The 11,672-nt window shown below is 54.0% G+C and overlaps 4 protein-coding genes across 4 annotated transcripts; 1 reads left to right on the top strand and 3 right to left on the bottom strand.

Annotated features, from left to right (window-relative positions):
- Nucleotides 1–3,746: 3,746 nt before the first annotated feature.
- On the bottom strand, nt 3,747–5,300 carry PG997_009037 (general substrate transporter; the record flags this gene model as incomplete). The annotated part of the gene is made up of 3 exons (XM_066813352.1): nt 3,747–4,419; nt 4,451–4,724; nt 4,802–5,300. 3 exons carry the CDS (start codon nt 5,298–5,300, stop codon nt 3,747–3,749), a joined length of 1,446 nt encoding a protein of 481 aa, XP_066668694.1.
- A 776-nt stretch (nt 5,301–6,076) lies between these two features.
- On the bottom strand, nt 6,077–7,088 carry PG997_009036 (o-methyltransferase domain-containing protein; the record flags this gene model as incomplete). Its single annotated transcript, XM_066813351.1, has 4 exons — nt 6,077–6,267; nt 6,352–6,482; nt 6,537–6,720; nt 6,884–7,088. 4 exons carry the CDS (start codon nt 7,086–7,088, stop codon nt 6,077–6,079), a joined length of 711 nt encoding a protein of 236 aa, XP_066668693.1.
- Nucleotides 7,089–8,053: 965 nt separating this feature from the next.
- Nucleotides 8,054–8,256, top strand: PG997_009035 (uncharacterized protein; the record flags this gene model as incomplete). The annotated part of the gene is given in 2 exon segments (XM_066813350.1): nt 8,054–8,127; nt 8,142–8,256. The coding sequence occupies 2 exon segments, from the start codon at nt 8,054–8,056 to the stop codon at nt 8,254–8,256; spliced, it is 189 nt and encodes a 62-aa protein (XP_066668692.1).
- Nucleotides 8,257–9,270: 1,014 nt separating this feature from the next.
- PG997_009034 (uncharacterized protein) lies at nt 9,271–10,254 on the bottom strand (the record flags this gene model as incomplete). Its single annotated transcript, XM_066813349.1, has 3 exons — nt 9,271–9,653; nt 9,722–9,830; nt 9,874–10,254. 3 exons carry the CDS (start codon nt 10,252–10,254, stop codon nt 9,271–9,273), a joined length of 873 nt encoding a protein of 290 aa, XP_066668691.1.
- Between the last annotated feature and the right edge of the window lie 1,418 nt (nt 10,255–11,672).

Genomic DNA, 11,672 nt, shown 5'->3' with positions numbered 1-11,672 from the left:
TATCGCGTAACGTTAATACTTAACGGGCGCCGTTTTCCTGCTCCGCCGACCGTTAACGCGCCCTTTTTCGAGTAACGTTTTAAGCGCGCCGTCGGCTTTTTATTATTACCGCGCAGCCGCGTCGTTAACCGGGACTTATTAATATCGCTTCGCTATCTGCTTTGTTTTTCGACTTTTATTCTCGCCGCCATCGGGGTAGTTACGTTTTCGGCTATAGTCGCCGCTACTATCCGTTTTTTCGCCCTCGCCGCCTTTATCGAGATAACGGTGTTAAAGCCGGCTAATTTCGCGGTAATTAACTATTATTTACGGTTAAAATTAACCCGGGAACTAAATATTAACGGCGTAATATTAACGCGCGATTACGGTATTATACGTTATTTATAAGTTTTATATCGACTCGATCCGGGCTTCTCGCCGCGTTTCTCTTGTCGCCGCGTTTTAAATAAGCCCGTTTTCGGCCTCGTTATCGTTATCGGCTTTCTCCGCGAGTTTTACCTCGACTTACCGGATTACGAACCCGCGGATTATACGGCTTAGCTCGATCGTTATATATTAATAATTAAATACCGTAAACTCGATTTTAATATATCGGCCGGTTACGCGTATAAACTATTTTATAAACTCGGCCGTTTCTTATAAGCCTTTTTTTCGTTCGTTTTTTTATAATTAATTATTAAGCGACGGCGCCGTTTTCGATATGCCGGCCTGCGCTTATAATAGCCGTTCGAACGGGAGTAATTAAATAATATACGCGATTATTATTTTTTCGACCCGCGTTAATAAAAAAACACACTACTTTTTAATTAATACCGCGGATCGCTTTATTTTTATTACGGTTAATAATAAATATTACGTCGCCGTTAAAAATAAATACGTTCCGGAATAATTATTATATATTATAATACCGTAACGTTATTACCTCCGGCCCGCGGCCCGCTGCCCGCCTTAAACGTACGTATTAATTAAATAGGCGCGCCGGAAATCCTACAGCCGATTAAACTAACACCGCACGAGCTCGTTCCGCTACCGCCCCCGCCGCCCGTCTTATAACGTCGCGCGCGTAAGCCCGGCTAGTTACGCGTACCCCGGCCGTAGCCAGCCGTTAATTTTATATATCGCGAACGACCGGCCGGCGCTTTCGAATATAACCGTATTAATAATACGCGTAAAATTAAGCGACCCCGCGAGCGCGCCTTAACCGCCGAAATAAAGCCCGTTTAATAACGCTTCGGCCTTATTAATAATAATATACGCAGCTATTTATACGTCGTTTACTCGAACGCGCTGCCCGAAATAGCGAAGCGACTACCTCTCGACCTTTTATAATACCCGCGCCGCGCCGCCTTTATTTTAACGGTGCCCTTTTCCGTACGTTATTTAATAAATAATAATATTAACCGGCGTATTTATCCCGTTAACGAGCTATATTTAATACTTTTATTTAAATTTTTTAACCGCGTTAATATTAATAACCTTTAGGTTTTTAAATTAACCTTTAAACGCCGCTTTAAATAATAGCGCCCGCGCGTATTAAAATAGTTTCGCGAACCGCGAAGTATAATATTTCGTTTATCGTTACGCGTATTACGTAATATCGATCTTAAACACGGCGGCGAAATATAAAAACAAGTTTTTAAAAACGCGGCCCCCGAGTTTTTATTAAAGTGAATATACGTAAAACTAAAAAACGGCGCGGCCGAGTAATCCGCGAATATTTAGCTCCTCGTTTTTTTCTTTTACCGCCTCGGCCGTCTTTTCCCCTTCGTCGAGCACCGCGATTACGTCGGCTAACGCGTCTCATTACCGGTCCGTGAACCGAATTCCTCGTTATATTTCGGTCTTATTACGCTTTAATTTATACGTTTATATATAATAATAAAAATAACGCCGTTAATATCCTCGATACGTTTTTATTATATTAAGATACTTTTTTACTTTAAACGGCCGCGTCGTTAATTAATTTAAATTAATACTTATAAATTAACGCCGCGCTTCGTATAGTATTTATATAAACCGTTTAAGCGACCGCGTTACTTCTCCGTTTAATACTTTTTTAAACCGCGCCAGCCGCGCTTACACCGCTCGCGCGTCCGGATCGCGCAGCTTCGCCCGCGCCGTCCGCGTAATAAAGGCCGCGTTCGCCTCGTATAGCGCCATTAAATTTTTCCCTTTAAATACCACGTTTAACTTATTTCGCGCACTTAAATCGAATCGCTATCGATCCCCGCCGGCTTATCGGCTACGCGCCGCCGCGCTTTATTTTCGGCCGTTAATTACGTATTATACGCCGTAAATATCGGCTTTTAGCCGTCGTCCCGCTCTCCGCCGTTATCGCCGCCCTCGTCTTCGCCTTCGCTCTCGTTTTAACCCGTTACGATTTAATACCGCGCGTACTATTTCGGCGAATACGATTATAACGTTACGTGTTTTTATTCGCGGCTTATTTATTTAATTTTTATATATTATAACGCTATTCGCGCGTAATACGTTATATTATTATAATTTATCGTTTAATACGCGCACCTAGCCGAAATGTACGCGTACTTTTCGAACTACGCGAGCCCCTCGACCGCCGCGCGCCCGTCCGCCGGCAGCTCGACCGTCGCGGGGTCGCGCGCGCCGTTTTTAACCGATTAATATCGCGTTAACACCCGTTAAAACCGTTCGCCCGTAAACCGGTGCCGGTTACGAAAATACGACGCCGCCGCGCCGACGCCTATTTAATAAAATAAATAAAATATAATACGGCGACGCGCGTTAATAACGATAACGTCGGCCGGATCGTTTTCCGCGTTTATTCGTATTTTATACGACCGAATTTATTTAAAGTATATTTTATTAATAAAAAAATAAAATCTAATATTACGTACGTATTATATTATACGCGTTATTCGCGCGGAATCTTTTATATCGTATAACGAAACGCTAATAACCTTAATTTTACCTTTAACTTTAAATTACCTTAAATAAAAACGCGCGTACACGCAGCCAATCCGCGCGCTCGTTATACGGGAACTCGTCGTACGGAAACAGGCCTGTGCGCGGGCGTAACCCTACGCTAAACGGGCGCTTATTCTCAAAAAACGGGGCGCGGAATAACGGGCAGGACCACCACGACTAAGACCATAAGACCATTACAACCAGGCACGTGCCGATATACGAGCTGACTAGGTAAGTCTAGCGCATGATATCATGTTAAATCGTACCATTTCCAAAGTTGCGGCGATATGCGACGTGGCCGACTTGCCTCGAGGATGCGGTGCTTCTCCAGCGTGTCGACGACAAAAGCCAGGTGCTCGGGCGACATCGGGTCTATGAAGAGGTTACGGTCCAGGTTGAGCCCGAAGGGAGGCAGAGATTGGCTGGGCCTTGCGAACAACGATGGCGGAGGACGAGGCGGTAGGCTATGGGCCGAGGGCGTCGGACGTAGCAGCCCATACCGGCCGCTTCTCTCCGCCTTAGGTGCATACCATGTTGAGATAGGTTTGAGTTGTTGGGAGGCGATTTGGCTTTATGATATGGAGTCCTGGTAGTCAGGAAAGCATTATCTCCTAGTGAGAGGGCATCCATCTTGTTGCTCAAAATAGGGCGAGGTATCGACAGCGTATTTTATACAATCAGACTAAAAGGGCACACTCCAATTAGCGTCACACGCCGTCTAGGTAAATAATGATATATCAAAGTGCTGTATTGATTAGGGAGTCAAGATTACTTCCGAGAAACTTGACGCCGAGCGCGGTGGATCACGCATGCTCATAAACCTCCGCTGTCGCCAGCCCCTGCTTTCCCAAAGCAATGGCAGCCGCGGTTTCGTCCTGCAGGGCGTGCGGCACCATCTGATCCCCAAACAACTCGTCCATCTGCTCGAGCGTCCGGCCTTTGGTCTCAGGGTAGAAGAACCAATAGCAAAGAAAGGCGACGAGGTTGAGCGCGAAGAAGACGTAAAAGTACCGGAACCCGATGGCGGCCAGGGCGGCGGGCGTGAACTGGGCAAAGATGAGGTTGACGGCCCAGTTGGTGAAGGTGGTGACGGCGTTGCCAAGGGCGCGGGCCTCGACGGGGAAGATCTCGGCCGGGTAGACCCAGCTGATGATTCCCAGGGGCGTGTAGAAGAGGCTGAAGACGAAGTTCATGGCCACCATGCTGCGAAGCTGGTGCGCGTTTCTGTTGCCGGACGACTCGCCGTCTAGGAAGTACTGGGCCTGGACCGCGTTGACGAGCAGTGCCGCCCCCAGCCCGGCGGCCGAGACCAGCAGGGGTTTAATGCGGCCCACGCGGTCGAGCAGCAGCAGGCCAATACTGCAATACACAATAGACAAGGCGCCGCTGATGCCGATGACGAGGAGCGACTGCTGCGTCGAGATGCCTAGGATCTTGTAGATGCTGGGGCCGTAGTAGTTGATGACGTTGATGCCACTGAGGGGGACCAAACGCCTGGACGCCGCACCCCAGCAGCAGCCGCTTCCGCCAGGTCGGCTTCGTGACGATGGACTTCCAGGTGACGTTTCCGAGCTCGCGGTCGGCGACGATAACGTCGCGGATTTCGCGGAATTCCAGGTCGATCAGGTGCTGGTCGAGACCGCGTCGGAGCCTTTGGAGAGACCGGCGGGCGTCGTCGGCGCGGTCCTTCTCGAGGAGCCAGCGCGGGGATTCCTGCAGGAAGAAGATGCCCGAGATGAGGACGAGGCCGGGGATGTTCTGGAAGGCGAGCGGGAAGCGCCCTGCAGCGCGAGCAGCACGGGTTAGTCTCAGTGACGCAGTCCAATTGAATGCCAGTCAGGCAACGGCGCCAACTCACAGGAGAGCTGGGTCGATACGAAGGAGCAGCCGTAGCCGAGCCACTGCGCGACGAAAAAGCCCCAGCTCAGCATCAGCTGCAAGAGACCCGACAGCATGCCGCGGTGCTTGGCCTCGGACAGCTCCGACGCGTACATGGGGATGGTCGACGTCAGCTGGCCGACGGCGACGCCCCCGACGAAGCGGCCGATGATGAGCATGGTCATGTTGACGGCGCCAGCCTGTAGGGAGCTGCCGAGGACCGAGACCAGAGCACCCACGAAAATGGTCTTGCGGCGCCCCAGGCGGTTGGCGAAGAGCATGTTGAACATGGTGCCGAGGATGGCGCCGCCCTGGAAGGCGGATACGATACCGCCCGTGACGGTCTCGGATGGGGCCGAGAAGTAGGCTCGAAAGGTGTCGAGGGCGATGGTGGAGGTGATGATGCCGGAATCGTAGCCGAAGAGGAAGCCTCCAATGGCAAGGAACAGGGAAGAGAGGACTGTAGTCGCGAGGCCCATCTTGGGCTTCATTCGACTGACGATGGTCTGAGCAAAGGACATACTAGATATGGGGTCCAGGTCAGGAATGGGACACTCAGGCACTGTAGAAGGTTTATCTCGAGATCATTTACAGCACTGATGCACACTCCGCTCTTTACACGCGAAAACCACGAGAGTCCATCTCGTTCTTCGCCTAGGAGTCACCCCCACCCGCCCGTGAGGTTGACCCGTTACCCCAGACGAACAGAGTGTATGATGTATCGCTGTGGAAGCCGATGTGGGGGCGCCTAGACCTGGGGAGTGCTAGTCTGGCTTTCTGATGCCGGGGAACCCTCGTTAAAGGGGTTAGTGAATGTCGACCTCGGCTCGCAAAAGAGCGAGGTATGGGCTAGTGTTATAAAAGGGACTACGACTGACTGTATCCTGGCACGACAGTGACGGGAGGTTTTACTCCGAGCTGCCAGGGGTCGGGTAGGAATGCAGCGACCCCGCTGTCGTGTTCGGCCCCCTGTCTCGGTAAATACTGGTCGGCCAGCTCCGGTGCCGACCAAGAGTGCGAAAATGAGCAAGGTCACCAAGGCCCCAAGATGCCAAATTGTGACGCACTCTCAGAATAAGTTTGCGAGTCGCAAAGACGAGCTGGAACCCCATGAGCTATTTCAACCCACGTACTACACGGAAGCCGTTTCATTAAGTACATGTACCTCACGTTCTCTCCCCCCGCGCAGATCTCGAGAAGGAAATATATCAAGCCAGTCCCTAATCTACACGATAACCTGTGTCCGGGTGCTTGCTCAAGTACCCTTCCATCTAATCTGGGAGATGCCGTCGAAAACGGGGAGAACCACAACATCCACTCGTTCGTCCTGGACCAGACGGGTGCTGAACCCATCAAGGGCTTGACCACACGCGAGCCAGTACGGGCGGACGTGGTCGTTGACCCAGGGGGCGCAGTCGGCGCCAATGGTGAGACCACGGGCAAAGACTGTTACAGAATGCGAGAACCCAAACGTCAGCAAAGTGACCAGTCGTGTACTAGAAACACGGCTTCAGTGCACATTCTGCTTACCGTTGTCGCATAGGACAATGCCGTCGGGAGAGAGCAGCTTCTGGTCCAGGATGGTCTTGATGTAGCCTTCGTATCCATCCTTGTTGGCATCAACGAAGATGAGATCAAACTCTCCGGTCAGGGCCTGCAAGCTGAGCATGGTGTCAGTAGCAAGAACAGGGAGAGATGGCAATGTCAGCGCTTACGTTTGGTCGGCGGGGCCTTCGACCAGTTTTACGCGGTCTTCGGCACCGTACTTCTTGAAGGCCTCTCGGCTGGCGGCAATCATCTTGGGGCTGAGCTCCAAGGTGACGATCTCGGCCTTGGTGGCTTTGGTGCCCTCATACCATGCCAGGGCGCTGTAGCCGCTGTAGCAGCCAACCTCCAGAACTGTTCGACGTGAGGGTCAACGATGTTCCAGGAGATCCTGACCAAACTGCAGGTTTCGGTGTACCCGCAACCTGTCCACCGGGCAGTTACTGATGCCAACCATCTGATGGGATGTCATGGCAGGGGCAGTGGGTACCGCAAATGTAAAGTCAACACCACATACCTCTCTTTGGCTTGCGATCCCTCGCCGTGAATATCATCCACGCCCCCTGCAGGCGCGAAGACATCTTGTCAGCATCGGAAAACTTTGTGCGAGTGTCCTCCCAGTGTTTCTGGAGGGTTTCGGTGATCGGAGTTGAGCGGGTCTCGCAGTACTCGCTGACGCGGTCTGCGACCTCTTCGGAGAAGGGGAGGACGCTGCCTAGCATGTTGGACGTGGAGGGGGCGGTGGATTGGCGATAGGGCAGATCAAAGGGGCCAAGATGCTGTCCTCTGGCAGGCGGATTCGGGCTTTGCTCAACTCATTGCTACTTGGGGCTCCAGCATGTAAATAGTTTTGCGCAGACTCTTCTCATGCCGCCACAAATCCGCAGGTAGGTCGTATCACGCAGGTTGGACTAGGTGCTGGTACGAGAATGTGCGTGTGTGCTGACTCCTTACGTAGCCCGCCAACACAAACATATGCAGGCCAGCAATCACGGTGTGCAGCACTGGTTGATGCACCAGCCCTGGACATGTTTCGGATGCGGAGTGCAATGAAGAAGGGAGTGTAGGGCAAGAAGCAGCACGCAAGGCCAGAGAGAAGGCGCAAGGGGGAAGACAGTACCCGAAATAACAAGACTGTACTATGCGGGGCCAGACGCCGCTGCCGACAACGACGAAGAGACAGAGTTGCAAGCACCGATTCTTGACCCGTCCCACCAGACGGTCGCGCCAAGTTGCCAGCGACATCCTGTGCTGGAACAACCACTGGGCCGATCAAGGCTAGCCAGAAGCAGCCTCTGGGAAACTACCCCATTTCAGCCCGACTTGTTCTGCCCGCGACATGTGTTGGTATCAAGCAGAGTGTCCCTCATTAGGATGTCCTTTCTGCCAAGTGCAGCCCCTGAAAGATGAAACAAATGCGGTGGTTGCCGTTGCGCCATTGCAGGTGGGGACGGCCCCTGTTGTGACGACGCCGGCTGTTTGGTCTCCAGATGGCAATATCGTCTCACATTTAAAGAGCAGCATCTCGCCCTTCTCTTGTCCTCGGACACGCACCCTTCTTCGTTGCAGCTATCACAATACAATACCTTCGCTTCACTTCACTTCATTCCGGCCGGACCGAACGTTAATTCCGAACCTCCTGTCTACTCCAAACCCCAGTTCCGGCTTCAACCGTCAGTTCTCAACCATGCAGTTCACCACCGCCCTCGCCCTCTTCTTCGCCGGCTTGGCCATTGCCGCCCTGTCAAGCCCGGCACGCCGGTCAACGACCCCAGCCTCCCGCTCAAGGCTGGCGAGTTCTGCAGCACCACTTCGCAAGCGGGCGTCCTGGGCTGTGACGACGGGACCGGAAACACCTTTAACATTGTCAACGGGCAGCGGAGGGATTAACCTCCACACGATGGCGTGGCGATGTTTATTTGAATCTCTGGGCGAAAAGCATAGAAAAATTGAACGCCGAGCCATGGATCTTGCAGCACATGTAGCCTAGGTCCGTCATGGGGGAGGATCTGGTCGGCTTGAGGCTGGATCAACAGCCACGGACCTCGACGGTTGCTCTACCAGCCAATTACAATGATTTCCCAATCCATCATGTGATCCTTTGTCCCCGTGCTACGGTTGTCTCCTTGCTCCTGCGTGTCTGATGAAAATGCAGACCCGTAGCCTGACTTGGTGATCAAGTCGCAAGAGTGCATACGTATACTCGAATGGCGCAACCATGTTATGAAGCAGGAACCTATAGGTGGGTGATAGCGACAGATGACAACCCGTATCGTGCAAGATGGACAACAATGAAACCGTGACTCGACTCCCTGTTCAGAGGTCCTCGCGGGCAGTGAACAGCATCCTAAGGGCTGGATCACGGCAATGGGCACTGCACTTTCCATAGGGTTTCCGCGAGTGACGATCGCTGCGGCCGCCTTAATGCCACCTTCACACCGTGTTCATCCCGGGAAACATACCCTAGCGGGGAAATGGGTTTCTCCATCAAAGAGATCAGGAAAGTCTCAGGCATGATGGGCGGTCGGGACCTCTTACTCGTTGCCGGTCAGGCTGGGGCGCGCTTGGCAGACCGACCCTGATGATGCTAGAACCCATGACAGGCGGCACTATTATCGAGAGCAGCTATCTTCCTCCCAAATTTTAGGCTGGTTGGTATTGACGAATCGCATGGTAATATTTAGATACACGTATGTCAAATATGTGCTGACACTTAGTGCTAGCAGGACGGGGATATCACTAAAACAAACAGGGCTTGGAATGAAATGAATCTCTGATTATCCGACCCTAGTGTGCTGGGCTCTGTGTCACGAGAGCATCGCCAGACTACGGAAACGGCGGTTTGATTATAGCCGTGGCTTCACCATCAGCCCTCTTATCACAACCCCTTGTTACAGGTGTCGCTTACAGGTTCAGAGTGATGTCCAACAGAGGCTTGGCAGGTCCAGGGGCCTTCTCCTGGGCAAAGTGGGAGGCCTGCTCGAGGACTTCGCCGAGCTTCACGGGCATGCTGAGGAAGGGCGAGTGGCTGGACTTGAGGGTGGAGATGAAGGAGTCGGAGGGGAACTGGGCGGCCATTTGCTTCTGGATGGCGATGGGGATGGCCTGGTCGTCCTCGGTGTGGATGAAGCCCATCTGGAAGCCCTGGTCCCAGGGCGCGAAGGAGCCCTTGTCGGTCATGGCGCGCATGCTCGAGGGCTCGATGGCGGCGACTGACTTGGCGGCCAGCTTGGGCTCGACGTCGGCGTAGAAGACCTTGGTGGGGTCGATGGGGGTGAGGATGTCGCCTGTGGAAGTCAGCATGGAATGTTCGAGTGTGGGAGAGCTACGCCCGGGTGGGGGGCACAGTGCTTACCGGTGATGTTGAACCAGGGAAGGGGGTTTCCGCCGAGGGAGTCCATCAGGCTGGAACCGACCTGGGCCGCGAACGAGGTCATGTGCAGGACCATGATGACGCCGCCCTTCTGGCCCCTTGGCCGCGCGGTCCTTGATGTTAAAGCCCTCGACGGCGGCGGCGGCGGGCACACCGCCGTAGGAGTGGGAGACGACCATGACCTCCTTGCCGGCGCTGACGAGCTTCTCGAGCTCGGCGCGGATGGCGGCGGCGTCCTCGGGGACACCCTGGTTCAGGGGGTCGGTGGGGCCGACGGTCAGCAGGTCCACGGCGGTGGACTCGAAGCCGCGGTGGGTGAGCTGTTCGCGGATCAGGTCGAAGGCGGCGGGCGTGTGCCAGGCACCTGGGACCAGGAGGAAGGTGGGCTTGCCGGGGGCCGGGGGCGCGGCGGCGGAGATGGACAAGGGGCCGCCGGTGCTCTTGCCAACAGGGACCGGGCCAGCGGTGGCCGTGGCCGCAAGGGCGCACAGGCTGGAGAAAAGGGAGAAACGCATTTTCGAAAAAGGAGTGACAGGTATCGGAATGAGCGACGAGAAGGAGTGGCAGGCTGTGGAGAAACGAAACGCCGATGCAATGCAAGCTGAGAGAGTGGTACTTGTACAGGCAGGATTCCAGAAGAGGTGGCCAAGGAGGCGCTGCATGCGTGCCTTAATATATCTCACCGTCTGAGCGGGATCGTGAAAGAAGGCCCTGATTAGCCTCGTCGCCAGGCGGAGCTTCATTCATCATGCTGCTATGGGGTCCCGGTGATCGTGTTACACCCGCAGCGCCCGAACTGCCACGCCGTTCGGTCTAGTGCCGGAGAGCGAAACAGGCCATCTGCAAACGGAGGTCCAGGGGTCTTGCTTGGTCCCGCCAAATTTCTCAGAGGTGCTAGCCTGGTCCTGGCTGCCTGGTCCTGGCCTGGGTTTCCCAATCATCGTGTGTCGCACGCGGTACTACAGTGACATCGCGCGCTTAGCGCATTAAGCGAGGGCATATATCACTCGATCAAATGGAATGCCCAGTTCGCAAACCAGTGCTCAAAGAAGGAAACTGGCCCGTGACTAAAGCCATGCACCAGCTCCAGACCAATGCCTGTCGTCCGATCATATCCTGGGATGCTGCTGCTGCCCACTGCCCGCTGCCCGCCGCTCCACCTGCCACCTGGAGCGTACCAGACCTGCCAGGATCTTTTTTTTTTTTTTTCCTTTTTTCTTTTTTTCGGGGAGGCAAGCAGGGATTATGCTTGATGCCTCGGATATAATTATCAACTAGCCTGGTCGGAAAATATCCGCTTCGGATCCTTCCTAAATCTTAATTCTATCCACAACCCTAGAGGCCCCGGGAGGCGTTCGCATACGATCGATCAAATGGCATAGCATAGAGAAAGTTCTTCCATGAATTGCTGGCGTGCTGCTGGCGTTTGCGCGTGGGAATTCACGGGCTGCAGACTGCAGGTGGGCAAAGCAAATGCAGTCGGTGGCAGACTTCAATCGTCCCGTCCTCGACTGAAGGTTCGAAGAGAGCGGCGGCCGACTGACTGCGGCGGAAGAATTGTTCCATCTGGGGGTTGGGCAGCATCAACAAAGCGGCGTCGCATGCATCGGACCAAATCATCACGGCCGGTGGAATTCGTCGGAAACGATTCCGCTTCATGCACGGCGGTGACTGCCAAGACGGGAGACGTTGTCGGGATTCAGGTCGCCCTACCTGACAATGGCTGGCCTCCATTCCGTGTGGGGGTCACCACCGCAGTATGTACAAGGGCCATACGACCACCCGCACGTGGTTCTTGCAGGCGTGGGCCGCGAGTAGAGCAGAGCCGGGGGTTCGAAATGGCAGACTCGTTCGGGACAGTTGCGTTGACCCGCGAGGGTCACATGGCGCGCGGGGGAACGAAAGGACAATGCCTCTAGCAGCGCAGGGCATC

The sequence above is a fragment of the Apiospora hydei genome, assembly GCF_038363865.1.
Source record: "Apiospora hydei strain CBS 114990 chromosome Unknown utg000006l_segment0_segment0, whole genome shotgun sequence".
NCBI lineage: Eukaryota > Fungi > Ascomycota > Sordariomycetes > Amphisphaeriales > Apiosporaceae > Apiospora > Apiospora hydei.
The sequence above is the reverse complement of the archived record's forward strand: the minus strand, read 5'-3'. Positions and strand labels throughout refer to the sequence as shown.